The 18,566-nt window shown below is 49.5% G+C and overlaps 6 protein-coding genes across 6 annotated transcripts; 4 read left to right on the top strand and 2 right to left on the bottom strand.

Annotated features, from left to right (window-relative positions):
• Window positions 1–348: 348 nt before the first annotated feature.
• Window positions 349–3,359, top strand: C7974DRAFT_77104 (uncharacterized protein). Its single transcript, XM_046147244.1, has one exon. The coding sequence runs from the start codon at window positions 699–701 to the stop codon at window positions 3,069–3,071; it is 2,373 nt and encodes a 790-aa protein (XP_045991898.1). The 5' UTR covers window positions 349–698; the 3' UTR covers window positions 3,072–3,359.
• Window positions 3,360–3,647: 288 nt separating this feature from the next.
• C7974DRAFT_322137 (uncharacterized protein) lies at window positions 3,648–5,405 on the bottom strand (the record flags this gene model as incomplete). Its single annotated transcript, XM_046138839.1, has 4 exons — window positions 3,648–3,797; window positions 3,945–4,010; window positions 4,077–4,959; window positions 5,233–5,405. The coding sequence occupies 4 exons, from the start codon at window positions 5,403–5,405 to the stop codon at window positions 3,648–3,650; spliced, it is 1,272 nt and encodes a 423-aa protein (XP_045991897.1).
• A 1,650-nt stretch (window positions 5,406–7,055) lies between these two features.
• On the top strand, window positions 7,056–7,821 carry C7974DRAFT_380923 (uncharacterized protein; the record flags this gene model as incomplete). Its single annotated transcript, XM_046140561.1, has 2 exons — window positions 7,056–7,506; window positions 7,568–7,821. 2 exons carry the CDS (start codon window positions 7,056–7,058, stop codon window positions 7,819–7,821), a joined length of 705 nt encoding a protein of 234 aa, XP_045991896.1.
• A 960-nt stretch (window positions 7,822–8,781) lies between these two features.
• On the bottom strand, window positions 8,782–10,126 carry C7974DRAFT_77084 (uncharacterized protein). Its single transcript, XM_046147243.1, has 2 exons — window positions 9,958–10,126; window positions 8,782–9,903 (listed from the first exon to the last, which is right to left on the bottom strand). Exons 1-2 carry the CDS (start codon window positions 10,065–10,067, stop codon window positions 8,922–8,924), a joined length of 1,092 nt encoding a protein of 363 aa, XP_045991895.1. The 5' UTR covers window positions 10,068–10,126; the 3' UTR covers window positions 8,782–8,921.
• An 824-nt stretch (window positions 10,127–10,950) lies between these two features.
• Window positions 10,951–11,743, top strand: C7974DRAFT_322208 (uncharacterized protein; the record flags this gene model as incomplete). The annotated part of the gene is made up of 2 exons (XM_046138845.1): window positions 10,951–11,016; window positions 11,066–11,743. Coding segments are annotated over 2 exons (744 nt in total), but the record flags the coding sequence as incomplete, so codon positions are not given.
• A 3,065-nt stretch (window positions 11,744–14,808) lies between these two features.
• Window positions 14,809–15,928, top strand: C7974DRAFT_405386 (uncharacterized protein). The gene has a single exon (XM_046143037.1). The coding sequence runs from the start codon at window positions 14,843–14,845 to the stop codon at window positions 15,845–15,847; it is 1,005 nt and encodes a 334-aa protein (XP_045991893.1). The 5' UTR covers window positions 14,809–14,842; the 3' UTR covers window positions 15,848–15,928.
• The last annotated feature ends 2,638 nt before the right edge of the window (window positions 15,929–18,566 follow it).

Raw genomic sequence — 18,566 nt, 5'->3', positions numbered from 1 at the left:
AGCGATGAGGTACAAACTGCAGGCGGCGTCAGAACGTTTTTGTCGAGGCTTAAGAACTGTGTGTATTCGTTGCTGTGATGTCGTATTCTCACAGCGCACTCTTCAAATTATGACAATAATACTGTCGCGCGATTGTGTGTGATTCTTACGAGTTGCCGCTACCGAAGCAGGGCAAACGGACCCCAGAACGCGCAAACGACGCTGTTGATTGGAACGTCAGGATCATCATCGGCTACCGCTTACCGCCCACGAATCATGCGGAAGAAGCATGTCCCGATGATGACTGATTACAGCCAACACAAAGACTCTGTGCACCTGTACATGGCTCTGCCGCCGTACGAAATTGGGCGATGCTCTGCAGTTCGCGATCTTGGCAATCCTTGACAACCAGCGCTCACGCTCCGGTGCGTACCGATTATGCACGATCTTGCAGGCGCAGCGCTCTAGGAACTTGTCGCGCACCGTGCGGGATTGTTCGCAAGCAAAGATGCGATGTATTGCCGCGCGCTTCCAAAGCAGCACAGGGCAAATCTACTGTGGTAATGCCCTCTATTTATACAACGCCATGTTAAGTGGGGCAGATCGTGATACCCAGAACCCCGCTCCCCGGCGTCTGTAGCACCTCTAATCCTGCCCAACTCAAGTTTGCACAATACAACGCGGGTCAGGCATTGGCGCTGAATACCACAATCACGAACATGTCCAAGCTCTTTCAGAATCTGCCTCCGAATCTGCCTATGCCAGGCTCGTTTCCATCCTCCGACGATGTACGCCGGGACGCACAGCAACTTGCGACAGAGCTCTACAAGGACTATGCAACCCTCAAGAAGATTGTTGAACGCCACGAGGAAACAATACGCACGAGATGGAGCAAGAAGTCCAATTCACAGAAGAAGAAGTTGCTGTTGGAGGCCTGGCCGAATATGTCAACCCACCACCGACCAGATGTTGAAGCATGGCGTCAACGTTTAGAATGGAGGGAAGCTTACTTGTGGCCGTACATGAACCTCGAAGACCTCGCCCAACGTAACACAGTGTTGCTTCTGCTCCATTTTCGCGGTAGATATCATCCTAGAGCATTTGTCCACTCGGATCTCGAACAAGCAGCACTTGGTAAAGCCAGCGGTACGACTGTGCCAGCCTTTCTGAACGGATACACCATGTACTTTCATAGGGGCGAAACCGCCGATGAATATGGCGATCTAATCTCCTGGGACGACGAAGAGGACGCTTTTGAAGATATGACCAACGAAATCGGCATGCACCCCGGTCATGGCCTGCAGGCTTTGGAGATACAACAACGTATTTGGGCGTTCCTCGTCACGTGGTCCAAGAGTGTACTCCAAGACGTACCTTCTCAAACCGAAGGCGATGTTCTCCTCAACCCCGGGCCACCACCAACTCTGGGAGATGTCACGTCGCTACAGATCATCGCCCTCGAAGCTCCGTACCGTATGCCGGCTCATCTAGATTTCGCCCGCTTAAAGGCTATAGCGTCGGCTGAGCGTAACGCACGAGAAGATCATCTGTGGGCTCTTCGCGAGGATCCCGGCTACTTTGCCGATGGAATGCAAGAGGCATCGGTGCATCGCCAGGAAATGCTCCGTGATACCGAAGGTCACGAGCATCCAACTTTGAAAGCGCCCGGGCGTCCATTGTTCTGGAACCGTGTTGTTGGCAACGTCCTAGTTGAGTCGCACTTCGGGTTTGCTACGTTCGATGAGATCGTTCGACAGGTCAATAACCTGACGTTACTGCATGCGAGATACCATGATCGGGTCAAGCCCGGAGTCAGTCTACCTTCAGATTTGTCCATGGCCTTCCAGAACCTTCGTTTCCTCCTGGACGCTGCAAAAGTCAACCTCATTCAGACTTTGCGAGTTGGCCTCTTTCCATCACCGCCATTTCGACAGTTCTGTTCTCGCGAACCTCAAGATCCGCGAACATCCGTAATCCGAGCAATTTATCAGCCACCGCACCAAAACCATGCTGTCAAGCGCATCATGCCCTTCTTCAACATTCTCTTCGATGAGGAACAGCTTCGTCTGTATGGGTTACACACAGTGATAGATGAGATAGGACGTCTGATGCAAAGCGATAGCGGTGTCAATGCTGTCATATCGCCTTGGATTGCCAGACGGCTTTCGTCTCTGACTGTCGTCTCTGAGTGCTTGCATCAGCTGCATCTTTTCAAGCCCTGGTCACGAAAGATCGAAGACGACATGGAAGTCAATGACAGCACAATACGAAACATCTATAAGGAGTCTTTCAAAGACTGGGTTCCAGTCTTGGGAGTCAAGTTCGAAGGATCCCAGGTCTATCGATGTGCCGACCCAAGTGACGGAAAGTTCAACTACCCAGTCCAACGACGACGCAACAGGCAGAACGTCGAAATCTTGCGTAAGGCTGAAGCAAACCTTGATTCATTCTGGAAAGCGGTCGATCACCACTATAAGTCGAAGGCGATTGGAAAGTCACAGCAAGACCTGGTAGCTCATTTGCTGCGTAGTGATCGAGCAATTCAGAGAACTCCCGAGTGGATCGAGCCTGAGAAGACCATATCGCCCCTCGGTGAGGACCAGTACGTGTATCAGCCTTTCTCAACCGTGTTTCACGACCCCACAAAACAAGTCACTGGAACATTTGACCGCGCATCCCTTTTCTATAAGGCGCCAAAGACAAAAACCCGTGGTAGCGCAACTTCGGATGACGAAACGCATCCTGGCATCCAGCATGAATCCGAGGAGATCGCGGCGTTTTTTGGCGTCGATAAGCGCGCCCATAAGGTTTTTCGAACATTGTTTCACTCGCCCAACAGCCCAGATACGCCCGGAGAAATTCCTTGGGCTGACTTCCTTTACTCGATGGTGTCTGTAGGCTTCTCTGCTCAGAAGCTGCACGGCTCAGCATGGAACTTCACCCCCCAGACTCCGGATATTGGTATTGAAAGAAGCATACAATTTCACGAGCCTCACCCTAACAACAAGATCCCGTACCTGTGGGCAAGGAGGTACGGAAGGCGGCTGGGAAGAGCGTATGGGTGGAACGCGGACATGTTTCGACTGGCATGAAAGAACCCCAGGTGCATAGAAAGTCAGGGCGTTGAGCGAATCATAAAGTACAAACACTGTTTGGTGAGAAGATTTTGCAGAGATTACTGAACCTAGAATCGAGCTCAAGAAATACGTGCATCTCTTTTACAAAACCGGGACGAGACCAACTGCGATCGCCGCTCAAGCCAACCTCCCAAAATCAGCAGAACCTTCTCATCACTACGTGTCCATACTTTCCCAGCGCATTCATCCTAGACCTAATAGCGTTTAGTCTACAGAACCTGCTTGTCCTTTTTGTGTTTTCTTTTGTGGCGGCAGAAGCAGCCGCTGAAAATGATGGAAACTGCGCTTGCGTTACTTGCTAGCTAGGGAGCGTCAATATATACATGCTCTGAGACGTGCTAGTCCAGGATAGTCACAGGAGTGACGATTGAGGCCTGTAGGGCCGACTTGCACCGCAACATCTTTCGTCGCGTTGTTCTTGATGCATGGCCGTCAATCCGAATGTCATGCTCCAATATGATGCTTAGTCGCCGCATTCGCGCTGAAACACCGTCCAAGGTCTTCCGCGCCTACGTCATTGGTCACCCAATGCTAGGCAGTTGTCGTGACATCAAGAGGAAAGTGCGTACGGGTGTCCAGCTTGTCCCATTCCAGGGTAAACAACCCACGTAAATCAGAATCTTTCAGCATTTTGCAATCGGTTTTATGCCCTTTCTCAACCCAACCAGTCCGTTGACAGGCCTTGCAAGAGAACGTTAGACTTTCATAAAAACCGTGGGGAAATGGTGGCCTTACATCGTCACAGTACCAGAAGAGAGAGCATCTCCCACATCGGTTCGACAACGCGGTCTTCTTGCTACACCCGTGGCATGTTCTGATCCTGTCCACGTCGCCTGAGAATTGCTGAATCCGGTCGCTCAGGTCCAGCAACTTGTTCAACGATACTGGGAAAATCTTCGTAGTGTTCAACCGCGTCAGTGCATCAGAAAGTGAATTGAATAGCGGGTGGGTCTTGCGTACCTTCAGCATCTTTGGATCTATGAGTTTGATACCAGGATCTCCGTGTATAAATGTGTGGCGTTCTGCATACAGAATTGCGACTGTATATCCTTTCCGAAGCTGCGCAATACTGAATTCACTACCTCGACCATCAGTGTTGAAGTGCAAAGGTATCTTTTTGTCGTCGGCATCTGTGAGTTCCAGCTCGAGATGATGGAGCGTGATCGAATCAGTGATTTCTCCTAGAAAGCACCAATGACGTGAAGATTGGTAAATCTCCTGAGAACCTCGATGGAAACCTGGCGAATCCAAGCTGTATGGAAGAGCAGCGAAGCCAGGAAAGACATCACGGCAGCGAAGACTTGTCAACTGTCCTGACTGGTGTGTCTTCTTTGGCTGTTCCCTTTTCCAAAGCCAGTCTTCGAAGTCGTTCGAGTCAAGTTCCGAAGGGACTTCTTCCAATGACGTCTTCCATCTCATCGATATACCATATAGCGGCAGCTTGGCGGGATCTTGTATCAATGGTGCGTACTCAACCACCTCATCACTATCGCTTCCCTGAGCTGTTCGCCATCCTTCCACTGCCCTCCTTGCAAACACGCTTCCTCTGGCGAGATCGCCGTTGGCAATGGCGATCTGAGCGGCATCTAGGTATGCTCTTGGCAGACTAGAGTTACTTTGTCCTTGCTGATCGTAAAGCCGAACCCGTTCATCGACATAGCGAAGAGCTTGTTGTGAAAAGTTTCCTGAAATGCATTTCGCGCCAATGAGGTCGTCCAGTTGATCAATTCTAGCCAAACGTTGATCGCTCTTCTGGCTCTCTGCCGAATCTAGGGAGCATAGATGGCATGAACAGAGGAATCCAAATTTTTCTTGAAGTGTCTGGCGACGAACCTTGCGACTGCTGTCATGACCCAGGTAGTATATCGTGATCTCTTCACCCTTGGAAATATCCCTCAGAGCGTGGACAGTGTGCCGTTCGATGCGCTTGTTCCAGTGTTTCTGTGCATTGTTATCGCAGGCGTGATTGATGCGACAGGCTTCGAGGAAAATTGCCCCTCCGGTCCCTTCGGCCTCAACCGGAAGGCCGTTTGTTCGAATAATACCAAGATACATCTCAGTGGTGTTCTTGTATGGATAAAGGTTGTGTAAGGCGACAAAAGATTATCGTTGGTACTCATCCAGCGAATCAACTTGCTGGGCTACATTTGCGTTCAGCCACTCGTCGCTCTTCTTGCGTTTAGGTGTCTTGACAATCGGTCGTTCCTCGAGAATGCGGGTGCCTTTGGGAATGAGCTTTCTTGCAACAAGTCCTTTGCCCTTTCCTGGAACGTCTTCTAGAGTGTACATTGGGTCGCCGTCCATGCTTAGTAGAGTATTCGCGTCCTACTGGCTTTGTTGACCAGAATCGCAGGTTTGAACTGAATGTCTATATGAGTGCTTGGTCGAAGCAAGCAAGAAAATGAATGGTATTGACCTCACGACTGGTGCGGTGACTGACGCTAGTGTTTCCGGTGTCAGGACACGACGTGCGTCTCTACGGTATCGGGAATACCCCACTTACAGGAGCCAATTAACTCTCACCACGTTTCTGAGCACACAATGCATACCCAAGTCCGTGTACCCATAACTTTTGCTCAACAAACGCACTGCTCTCCGACTCCGCCAGCACTTCACAGAATCGCTACATCCAAATGATGCATTGTGAGGATGGTATCACCCCGCAGAGGCGTGTTCATCGTCACTCAAGAAGACACCAACGCGCTTCATGTGAGATGCGCACCACCCGGGGGAGGCTTAGCGGTTTCGTCAATAAGCTGTGTTGCAATTAAGTCTCTGGTTGGAACACCAGTTGCAGGGGCTTCCATCTTGGAAGACAATGCGGTGCGATTGGCTACCAAAGTCTTGTATGATACGGCGCACGTCTTCAATCGTTGGGTTTCTGGATTATCGTATGAACAATGTGCGCGTTCCCGAGATTCCCGTAGAAATTATACTGCTGTGCAGCATTGATCCTGTCAACTTAGCCATTCATTCATGCACAGTTGTACGTTTGTCAAAAAGTGCGGGTTGGGGGGACAATGATCGATTGTTCCACTACCCGGTGCTTAATCTATTCATCTGGCAATGTATAGGCTTGCCCTCGACCTCCGTACCGCATCCGAATGTTACTCCTTTTGATCTCTGGCATTGTGCACATCAATACTTGCAGCCCTGATGAGAGCAGAACCACAGAACAGTACCGGCAACAGAATCTGGGTGGCGAACTCGTCGATGACGCGTAAGATCCTTCTTATACTGGAAAGCTTGGCTACATGAATCGACTGTGCGATTGAACCGTCGATCATGTTTCTTGCGGTGCTTGCTGTCGATGCGTATCAGTATTACGATCCTGGACCAATCTGGAGCATCTTATTTGAAGAGATGCAACTACTGACTATTATTCGATTCTCCAGGCCAATCTGGATAGATTGCTTAAGGCCTCTTCCCCGAGCGTATGAATGTCAACGAGATACGTCTCGTTCGTTAGAAGAATGTGAAGTTGGAGTATGGATATGCTGAATGCCGAGAGGTTAACGCCCTATCCAAGAGCACTATTATCATTTGCAAAACACCGGCCGCACCCCGTGACTTAGATCCATACGGCTTTTGCAGAGTTTCGCGAAAATCATTTGCGACCAAAACAATGACCGTCACGCGTCCATTGTCACTTCCAACGGAGACCAGAGTATGGAAGACTTACCAATTGAGCTACGACAGGCAATTTGTTCCTGGCTGCTTCCGCATAATCATCAGACATTAACGACTCAGCTACCGTTCTCTCCCGCCACAGAACATACCGACATATACAACGTTCGCTTGGTATTCCGCTCTTTACACTCTGGCGCTTTCGCAGCTTTTGTGAAAATTGTTGGTGACATTCCCATAAAGTGCCGTTCTATCTAGCGTTATCTATACAGATTGTAACTTTTACCGGTTTTCCACGGTCCCTTACCTAGTATGTTCGATCCCTTCTGGTACTTGGACAAGCGTACAGACGTTGGGAACACCAATACGAATTTGGACGACGTGGACGACAGTAACGGCTACGGAGATGATAGCACCACCAGCAGCAATGAGGGCATAGCTACTCCTACGACCACATCGACAGCTACATTATACGCCACGAACACGAACTGTTCGGTCAGCAACGTAGTTTTACAACAGCACCCCGGACTGACACCCTTGCCAGAGCCTTCCGTCCTGCTCGTCGAGATCCAAAAGTCTGTCGAAGACGTGGCGCAGGTCGTTGGGCGATTCGGTCCCAAGATGGCCACGATTCTCTGTTCCCCTCATATCATGACGGCGCTGTTCCCGGACCACAAGAAGCTCCATTTATCGAGCCTGGAATATACCGATGATTTCGCTTGTCGACTTGAACAAGCTTTCGGTGACCCCATCAGCCTCACAGGTACGGCCCCCACTGTTGTGGTGGTTATGGAAGCCGCTGTTCGAGCTGTTCTCGCCCTCAGGCAACTCGCACGGCTTCACGCTCGACTTTGAGTCCGTCTGCAAGACTGACATGACCCTACCCTATACAATCAGCATCCAAATCGGGCCCGACAGAACAACAAATGGTGAGAAAAAGATTGAACTGACCGCCGCGTATGGCGGTGCCTTCAAGGAGCGGCGCATCTTCGTCGCACCTATCGGGACTTTTCGCTTCCAAAAGCGAAATTTTGGCGAGACCACAGTCCCCCTGGTCATCGATGAGTCCAGTACCTAGAGGAGGGTTGCTACAGCGACATGCTTGCGTATCTCATGCCGCGTCCACAGAGCATCTGGCCCAGCGCTATGGAGGTCACGAATGAGGAACAGGAGCGCGTGGTCAGAGCTTTCGCTGGGATTTGCAAGGCCAGCGACGACTTTCTCTTTGTAATGAACGACCAGGACTCGCAGTGTAAGAATCTATTGCAGCACCTACCGCCAGAAGCTAAAACCTTCATTGAGGAGGAAGGGCTTATCGGAAAGAGGGGCGGATCATTTAGCAAGGGAGCCAATGGCCCTCCAGGGCCCAAAGATTAATATTCATTAATCTTCTGAATTGGCTAGGTCGTCTAGTAGCTACAGCGTAGATCAACATTGTAACTTGTAATCTACTATTTAAGAGCTGCTCTTTTCTATGTAGTGTACAATATTAACTTCAAGCCACATCTGAACATTTGTCCGCCTATCGCATTGCCGTATGCATGCGTCACCAACAGGGAGCAAACAGCACCAGTATTGTGTTCTAGGGGACACGACAGAAGATCTTGAAGCAGCGCAAGGGGGAGGCAGAGCCGCGAACCAGGATCGCGTTGGGAAGGAGCGGTGGCCCTTTTGCTATGGTGATTAAAACTCGACGTCGCTAGCTCGTAAGTACTTTACGCTTACCGCTGCAAAAGCTTGAAGTACTCACTTGTGCACTCCTCTACCAATGTGATTTGATTTTTGGCGTTAGAAAGCAAAGATATCCGAGGCTTCTTGGGTGCGTGAGCGAGCCATTATTGCCGCAAAAATGTTCTCATCAGGAGCATATAGGATGCAATTACATCAAGAACGCCTGACACGAGTTCCTGTCATTTGTCCGGATTGGTTCTGGCTTGTGCGCGAAGAGGCTATGTCTTGTGAGGCACGTACCGTGCAATTGAACACGCGATACTTTATACCGTGGATTTAGCGCAATAAAATGGAAGAAACGGCGGTGATAATATGTTTACGGCGCCGGTTACCGAAACCCACCAGCTAAAGGGGTGCCCTCTGCTCAACCGTCCCATCCGTTCCATATAGCAAGATGAGTCTATCTCTCGAACACTTTGCGATGAATGATTGCTCGATCCTCGGAAATCAAGAGGCCTGAGCCAGTCGAATGGCTACCTTGTGTAATACGGCCCGACACGACTTGCAATTCTTCCATCTTTTCTCTTCGAGCATGTGGGCGGCTTGGCGCGGGCAAGGCTGCCGAATGTGACGTTCTTCGACGATGGCTTCTTCGACGATGGCTTCTTCAATAGAGACACTCTCTGTGGAGGCACTCGCTGCGGAATCCGAGGACGAGCATTCAATCGTACTGAAGTCCCCGGTCGAGATGCTATACTGCTCATGCTCATCTTGATCACGCGACTCTTTCACGTCCACGTCATCCACATCAGGTAGGATGAAATCTTCCAGCCCCTCTGCTTTCTCTTCAGAGAGAGTGTTCTTGACCAATTTGTCAGGGGACGCAAGTGCGTGATTATCCAACTTTTCTAACAGCACTCTCTCCGTCTCAGCCATGTGAAAAATTCTCTCATCGTACGAATCTATGATGCACCTCATTAAGAACCCTTCGTATGCATTATCCGTGCTTTCAGCAAGATTATTGCTCTTGAAGACAGTGCGATCCTCCGCGAACGCAGTTTTGGCCTTCTTGAACACATAATCATGAACCCAGCTGTCCGACTGAAGTTTCGTAAATTGACTCTTGATCGCCCCAAGAACCTCACAAATGTCCAGTCTTTGTCCGATGTCTTCCATCTTGAGTATCGCCAGGCGTTGGAGCTCTTTCAGGCCGCTGTATTTGCTCGACATCATGTACACGAGAAGGGCTTGTGCAAATTCAGCGCATGCTCCAGACAGTGAAGCATTCGCTATGACCTCGAGCGTCTCGTAGGCTCCCTTGTAAAGATAGTGGACGAGGGTATGACCAGTTTCTCGGTCTACATCTGGGAGATAGTATCGGTTTTCAGGGCTGGCCTTGCTCCAAGCAGAAGGCACTGCGTACCTGGAAACGTAGTACACTATTTTTTCAGGGCCAACAATTAGCTCGACCGGAACTTCTGCATAAGGACTAACGGTGGTTATCAGCTAGCAACCTTTGATACAACCAGACAGAGCATCTTACGAAGTAAGCGGCCGTTGTGGCTGGCCCTCAGAGTTTGAATCTTGGTTAATCATGGATGTCCTCTCTGCATCCTGTCGGGCCTGCTTTCTCTGTTTGGTTTTCTTTGCCATAGCAGAAGTTGCCTAAGAACAAGGTCACGAAAGTGATTTTTTAGGAGCGTGGTTCAATTAACGCAACAGGTTGCTCAGCTGCGGATTTCGGTATCTGTTTGCATTCCCACATCCTTTGTTGAGGGTGATTTGTCGTCATTCCTTTAGTCAGTGACTTTGGATTTTGTTCCGCAAGCGGAAACCAGGCTTTCGCAGTATGGTATCTTTCCTCTCGCGACTCAAGGAAGACTACATTGACGAAAACGTAGGATTCTAGATCATCATGGGCTTGGGGCAATGCACCTCCGGATCGGCCTTCATAGTGTCAAAGCCCTTCCCAGCATTCTGGCAAACGATCTGAACCCAGGATATCACTTTGGATGCTCACATCGGTGAAGAAAGGAATTCTTCCCTCTGCAAAATGGATGATGATTTGATAATTCTACCGAACAAACTCATCAGCGAGATGCACTGCATGCGTTACATCGTACACCGATGAGTCTGCAATGTGGCACCAACCCCTCGACGCAATAGGGAGGTCTGGAGGTTGCCTCTAACAAAACCGTGGGCTTCAGCGTTAGCGCATTCCCCAAACTCGAGCTTCTTCGTTCTCTTACGTAAATGATTAGGCAAGAGTTGTGCCGAATAGTTGTCGGTGAACGTTTCGATGCATTCATTACTGCAGCGCACCAGCCTTGTGCTCTGGACGGTGGAATGTAGCGGGTCACAAGCCATATCAACTGCCATCTTACCAATTTAACGACTTGCTGCAAACTGGAAAAGTAATAATCACACTTAGTTCAATGCAACCATGAATCTTCAAAACTACATCTGCGATCTCTCGTACCTACTGTCTGGCAAGCTATCAGATCTCACCCTGAACTTTGGGGGCAAGACCTGGTAGATCCACAAAGCTCTCACAATTTGCCACTCAAAGTGGTTTCGAAAGGCTCTTACTGGAGGGCTTGAGGTAAGAACCTAGGACAGCATTGAAATGAGCGACCTAATAAGGTTTACAGGAAACAAAGAGCGGAGTGATCACCCTGCAAGATGAGCCTGAGTACGCTGACGCAGTCGACTGCATGATAACGTACTTCTACGAGGCAGGCTACAATGCATCGAAACACGACACATCCGAAGCCCTCCTCCATGCCCAAGTCGCCATACTAGCGGACAAATACGACTGCGCGTCTCTGTATAGGCTTGCAAAAGAATCATTTGAAAGGTCCGTAGAAGCGGTCGAAAGCGACGAGTGGCGTGCGACTGCTGCTTTCATATACGACTTTACGACGACTGAAGCACCGGCTCATAGAGAGATACGTAATGCTGTTGTTACTGCAGTTGCGAGTCGTTGCTATTTGTTGAAGTCGACCTTACAGAATAAAACTGTGGTAGATCTTCTTCGTTCAAACGCAGACCTCGCGACGGATCTCCTTCTGGGCAGGCGATATGGAACCATGGTGAAGGATGTAGGCGAATATCACTTTACCTGTGATCATTGTCGTTATAGCCATTCTGGATCGCAAAACTGCCCGAACGTGGCTTCTATGAACGAAAGTGACGGGAGGATTTGTCCAAATTGCCGGAAAGGAACTGGCGGAAAAGTGAGTCATATGGCCAAAGTCAAACTGTACCCAGCCTTTTCTTGTACGCTATGCGATGGATTCCATAGCCATGTTTTAGAGCTTGGATCTTGAATGGTAGCTGCATACAGTCGAAGTACGATGGTGTGGGACAAGTGATCGTCTGAACAATATGCTATATGTTGAAATGTGATGTCGACTGAGGCGTAACGATTCAATGTTGGCTGGCGAACTTGTTTGAGAACGACTCATTGGACAGGTTTAAATTTCTAAAACAGGTTCAAGGACGAGAGCAAGTCGCCGTCATTCAGCTGGCATATCCTTCCTGCTCCAAAGTCACCCCATAGAAGCTGTAAGTGTCCCCTACGATACACTTGCTCTCCACACTGCGATTTGCGCGCGACGACTGATCCCCTCTCGTCCACTTAGCTCATCTAGACTGCTCACCACTTCCTGCCAGGCCAACAAAAAAAACCTTCGAGCAGCAAACCATTGACTTTTTCGAAGCTTTCGATGGAAATGCAAGGTCCAAGCTCCTCACCTTGAATTTTTCCACCGATGGCCAACACTGCTGATTATTTGCGCTCTCCAAGATTAGCACATATTATTTCAAGTCCAAAAGATTTCATAGCAGAGCTTGCAGGAACAAGGCATACTGTTTGTTAAAGGTCTGACGGATACAATCGGGAACGCTTTCCATCGGAGTGGGGCTCTTGCGCTGATAAAATCTTTACACCTGGAGGAAACTCCCTAACAGAATCCTCCTCGTCAATAGTGGGGAAGTCCTCTGCGGAAGCAAGATCGCCTTAAGGTCTGTAAGGATGTGCTCCCCCTGTGTTCGCGATGGATGGTTGAGAGTTGTTTTTGGGAGGCTCCATGCTCTGTCGATAGGAGAACTGAGATCTTATGCCCAGTTGTATGAGATGGTAGACAAGTAGGGTATCGTTAGGCTGAAAGCTCTTAGTAAAGAGAAGTTTCAGCGGGCGTGTATCAAATTTGGGACGATCCTGAGTTTGCTCAGGCCGCGGTTCACGCTTATACGACCACTCTTGACGGTGAGAAGGGGTACAGTATTATCTGCAAGATCTTGTTTGGTCATATGATTTCTGCGGTGAGCAGCTTATCTAGTCACCAGATTGCAATTGTTTCCATGAGCCAGTTGCTAGGAGATGTTCAATACCGTGTCCGTGCACCTGATGAAAGAGCCAACGTTTAGTAGTCTTCTCTCGAATGGGGGCGATTTTGTCGTTGATCTACTCAGATGCTTGTGCGACTAAGAGGATAAGCTCCAGCGTATAGACACACGTACGCAGCTAACGTCATTGTCCTGTAAGCTCTGAATAAGTACTTGATTGTTATTATCGTCGTCTCACCGCCGTGTTCACCTACTCTACCAAGCATGTTCTCAGCTTGTACAGCAGCCGCAAGTTGGCCGGCTTGTGGTAACTCGCCAGGCTCACGACACGCCATTCGCGCCTTTAATTCTAATTTATATGCGCGTAATTTTAGGAGCTCCCCCTACCTCTTCGAGAGAGGATTGGCAACACCTTTGAACTATTGAGTTTCTATATGCTTGGTATTGTCTGCAGGTGTAGTAGGCAGCTCGTGCGTGGCTGCTGGGGCGGAGTGCTTCTTCGAACGCGTCAACAACATCGCAACACCAAGGTCCTTTGACGTGGTGAAAAATAGCTTCACTTTACTTTTAATGGCTTCTGGCAGTATTAACACTGGACTTTTTTGCGACATTGAAAGGAGCTATGCTGAAGCCTGGAGAAGGTATGCGTCCTTGGTTAGCACAGCCTCATGCACGGAGATTGCGACAGCTGCTGTGTTACCAACCGTGCGTAATAGCGTTCTTTGATACGTTCATACACCGCTACGCGCGCAAGTCCGCTGCATTGACACGTAGACTCGTGTCAAACAGAGATATAGACCTACGCGATATCCTTGGATCAACCACTCGAAGCATCCAGCGATTGTGGTATTATACAATCCGCAATGGAATACACAGTTGGCCCGAATCCTGCTATCACTTGTGCCGAAAACATATCGTTCGTCTTTCTTCTCCATTCCGTACCTACTCTCCCATCCCGCAATGCGTTCAGAACACCACTAAGATGTGCACAAGGTTATGTTCTGACGCTAGTAACGATATAGCTAGCGCGGGGGACAAATCTCAAAGGGGGGACAAATCTCAAGAGCGGGGGACAAATCACGCCAGCCAGCTGGTGCTGTATTATACGCGAGGCAGGATTCGTAGGCCTGCGATCGCAGCGTAGACTTTGGTGAGGCAAGGTATTAGCGCGAGCACAGCCGAGGTGAAACAAGCGAGCAAATCAGCTGTCGAGAAAATCCAGCGAGGGTTGAATATGGTCATGTAGCTCTAGAGATGTAGCCTTCCGCTCAAAGACTTGCAGATACATGCGAAGATAGGCAGAAGGCAGTATTGCCGCTGCAGGCAGAGTTCCTAAGCATGTCTAGCAGTTCTGCTTAGGGGTTAAGCTAAGCCCAAACGGGCAGTAAAAGGGGAAGGAACCGAACTAAGGCCCAAAGTGGAAACGATAACAGGCCGAACCGCGGGAAAAACACGAGTCGGGCCCTAAACGTGAGTGTCGCTTGGAGGTAGGCTCAGAGGTGGAAGGACGAGAAGAGCAATGCAAGCGCGGAGTGGGAGCATGTGGAGGAGGGGCTTTTCAGCGAGCTGCGGGCCGGGTGCGTGTCGTGCTGCACGTTGGACAAAGCTGGCAGCCGGGGGTGGCGGGGCACAAGGTCCTGCAATGCACAGCGTACATTGAGCTTCCAGATGAGCCTGCGCAACCGATGAAAGTTCGATCCTGTCTTGAAAGGGGCCGTCAGAGATTGGGTGCATAGTCGAATACGACCATTGTAGGAGGCTACGCATATCTGGTGAGCCTACCCCACTCATCATCATCAACGTACAGAGCAGGGTGAGAATTAGAGCGAAAGTCACAACTGCTTATACGTAGAGTGTGAAGTAGTCCAAACGCGGCAGTTTTGTTCTCATCCGGCCATAAGGTCAACTGTATGCGGCTAAGCACAACAAAGGAGAAGTTCCGTTTGCGACAAGCATCACCGTTAGCCCTGTAAACCGCTAGCGCTCGCTTTCTACGAAAATATATAATGCAAAAGCCCGGATGGTTTTGAGTTCAGTACATTGTCAAATTTGAAACATCGGTTCTGTAACCGGCTCGAATGGCTATCCATGGTGGCGATCCTGTTGAGCGTCCAGAAAACAATGCGCCAACAGATGCTCTGTTAGCCGAGAAGACGAAGAATGATACACTGATGAACCTTTTACAAGTTCAGACAGGTATTATCGCCAATCTGACTGAAACAGTCAAGAAACTGTCTACTAGCCCTCCCAGTGTACCGGAGCCCACAAATTTATCTCAGCAACCATTGCGTTTCTTATACCGAACTTGGCACTCAAACTCAAGAGCAAAAGAAGACGAGAGTGGTGACATTGTCGCCGGAAACCCCGATTGGCTAGTCGAGACAGAAGACGAAATCGCACTACATTTTGCGGAGTTCCATTCCGACAAAACAAGCAAGAAGGACACTACCTTGATATCTGTGACGCACGACCCGGTTCGAGCCATCAAAGTCGCTTATTATGAATGGAAATACCAAAGCTTTGACACACGAGATGCATCCACGATCTTCATCTCTACTATAAAGAGTTCAGGCAGCTACTCTGCAAAAGCTCTCAAGGAGAGAGCGCTCGCGAAACCTACGTCTTTACGCTTGAGCAAGGAGGCTTATAACCGACTAACCGAACCGAGAAACTTGAGGCTTTATGATTCCGAACATTTGTTCGTTTCGAGGATTTCGAAGGAGCAAATCAAGGTTCGAGTGAGCCTTCAAGATTTGTTTGACAAGAAGCTATTGGATGACATACTGCCCGAACTTGACGAAAGACATGACGTCTTCGACAGCTGCTTGAGTCCAAGCGCGATTCGCAGCAGTATATTTCGCAAATACGATGGTGCAGTCGACAAGGTGGCTGGGAGACTCGAACAAGTATATTGTGCGCTTGCAGGTTTGGAAACAAAAAGACCAAAGCGGTCCTCATTAAGACTTGCACAACAGTTAATGCAAGACGATCCTACACTTGATGATTGTGTAAGAGAGATTGGTATAGACATGATACAAAAGAAAATGGGCAGATTGAGGGTAAGGGCCGTGCCGGTCAGATGATTGGATAAGTCGGCGTAAGCCGCCGTGGTCAGACGCTACGGTACTACCTAAGGGGTGTTCCGTGTCGCCATACCTGAGTAGGGTTTCTCGGGGGACTGATGGCTATACCCAACGATTCCTTTGCCCATTGATGATAGGGTTGCGGCATGTTTGTTCTGTCAAGGAATCCTGCATAAATGCACGTATTCTTATTTGAAAAACCCATTGTAGATATATGTGTTTCTGCCTAGAAGTTACTGTTCTTTACGTCTATGTGTCTATAAGATCTGTCCAAATACACTTTTAGGTGCCTCTATTTAAGAACTGCTAAATATGGCTTCTAAGCATTTTTGCCTGAATGGCGGGGTATACATATATTTGTGCCTTTGTCTCGAAACTGCTGCCTAACTGCCTCTTCAGCACTAGACTTATCCTCTTCTCTTGCACGCTTAAGCAGCCGCTGCGTCTTGCGCCAACTAGGTGGGTTTAGTGCAGGCTGAAGCCCTGCAGGCTCTGGGGATGTGCTGGGCGTCTTTGGTGTTGGTTCTTTGAACTTCTTGAGCACAACGTCGGCATCAGGTGGGTGGATTCCAGTGCACTCAAAGGCCTGTTTAATGAGGTCTTCAGTAAAGGTCTTCTTCCACGCTGCCCAGAAGAGTGGGAAGAAGTCACCCTGACCTACAGGCGTCCACCCCTCAGTGATGTGGCCGCGATGAAGGAGCTTTTCACAGTAGTGATGCGCCAGTGACCTGTAGCACGCTACATCAAACGGCTGAAGCGCGTGAGCAGCATGCGGAGGGAATAAAAGTAGCAGAATCTTGTTGGCATAAGCGTACTCAATAAAAGCCTTGGTAACGTGGCTGCCGTGACCATCAAGGATCAAGAATCTGTACTTCCCTCGCGCTCTGACTCTAGTATAGCGATCAAACACCTGTTCAAGCCAGGCAAGACCAAGAGCATCGTTCGTCCAGCCATTTAGTGAGGTACCAAAGTGTACACAGTCTTTCTTGGCTTCGTGTTCCTTCAACCAGCTGTGTTGTACAGTGAGGGAAGATGAAGGATAAATGACTGCAGGCGGCAATGCAAAACCATCAGCTCCTATTGCTCCTACCACTGTCACCCACTTCCTGTTGCCATCATGAGATGCTAGCTTGAATCTCCGCTGTCCATACAGCTGCTTATCAAAGATTCTAACGCTCTTTCCTATCACTCCAATCATGAAGCCCTTCTCATCCATATTGTATGTATTCTCTACCTCTATCGCATGCTGCTTTATTGTACTGTGCAGGAGATCAAAATACAGGCGAAAGGAATTGTATGAAGCAGCGTCGTGACGCTGCTTCTCCATAGGCGCTGACCAGGCGGTGAGGAGCTCATCGGGGTAACGATGAAGGAAGCGAGAAATCCATCGATCGCTTGGCGGCCACCTGCACAGAGGCGTGATCATTCTCACAAGAAGCTTCCTTGTAGGCATAAGGTGTCTCTTTGTAAGTGATCTGACGTACTGTACAAGCTCTACCTCATCGCGTGGGTGGAGAACTAGCTGGTCATTTGCCTTGTCTTCACGCGACGCGCATACGCCGCGGTGGCGGCGCGTCAAAGTTGAGCGGCAACATTGGCAATAGCCTGGTATGAGAAGTGATCGTCAGGTCCTAAAGTATCTAGCTCTGCAAGGGCTTCTTCTAACGGCATGGTGGTGTTGAGTTATGGGGGGGTGCAAGGTAGGCGTCAATGTTGGTGGGGTGTGCATCACGCGCCGGTGTGCACTACGAGGCCGTGCACGCTAGTTACCGTGTCCGTGCACCCAATGCACGGATTCAACCAATGCACGCTCCGAGCCTACACTGCAACAACAAAAATGAGGCTGTACAGCCACACACAATAGTTATTATTGTGAGATATCTTGACGGAGTGTTCTATAGACCTATGCGACAAACTTTCTTATACAAATCTACTTATATTTTGTGGCGGTGCGGCCACTGCGGGTGGTGACAGTAGCGCGTGGTGGAGGAGGCGTCGCAGGCTTGGGATGACTACGAGCACCCACAGCACGACGCGCAGGCTTCTGTTTGACTGTAGAAGCTTTTGAAGTCTTGCGATTGCCTCTTTGGGATAATTGTAGAGCTTTTTCAGCGTCGCGAGCTTGCTTCTGGCGCTTTCTTTCAGCCTTGCGTTCCTCTATAGCTGCTCGCTCCTCCGCCCGCGCCTGGTCTCTCGCTGCCTTCTCCTTCTCCCGTTGATCACGCTTTTCTGCTGCAATCTTCTCCTTATATAGCTTATTAGCGGCTGCTAACTCCTTTATCTCTACCTTTTTTAGCTCCTCTTCTTGCCTCTCTCGTTCTTGTACTTCCATGCGAGCTCGCGCCTCCCGGAAGGCACGAGGAGACCACATCATTGCACCTCCATGATACTCCTGATGCTGTTGCAGGTCCAATTGCCTGTTGGGTTGCTTCTGACGCTTCCGCTTTCGGTATAGCTCCTTCCGCAGGCCATCAATTTCAACCTGAAGTAACTCAACTTGGGTTGATAGGTGATGGATAGTTTGACCCAGCTTCCGCGCACCTACACTGCGGTGATCCTTGACTTCTGCTTGAAGCGTGGTGCAAGCTTTGAGCCAGTCTTCTGCAGAATAAGCTGTAGAACCAGAGGAGACTGATCCTAAGTCGTCAGGGGTTGCGTGGCGGAATCTATCAAGGATAACGTCGGCGTTAACTGGGGATATGCCGGTGGCTGTGAAGGC

Source organism: Boeremia exigua (genome assembly GCF_020726555.1).
Source record: "Boeremia exigua strain MPI-SDFR-AT-0100 chromosome Unknown C7974scaffold_14, whole genome shotgun sequence".
NCBI classification, from domain to species: domain Eukaryota; kingdom Fungi; phylum Ascomycota; class Dothideomycetes; order Pleosporales; family Didymellaceae; genus Boeremia; species Boeremia exigua.
This window is presented reverse-complemented; position numbering and strand designations above follow the sequence as displayed.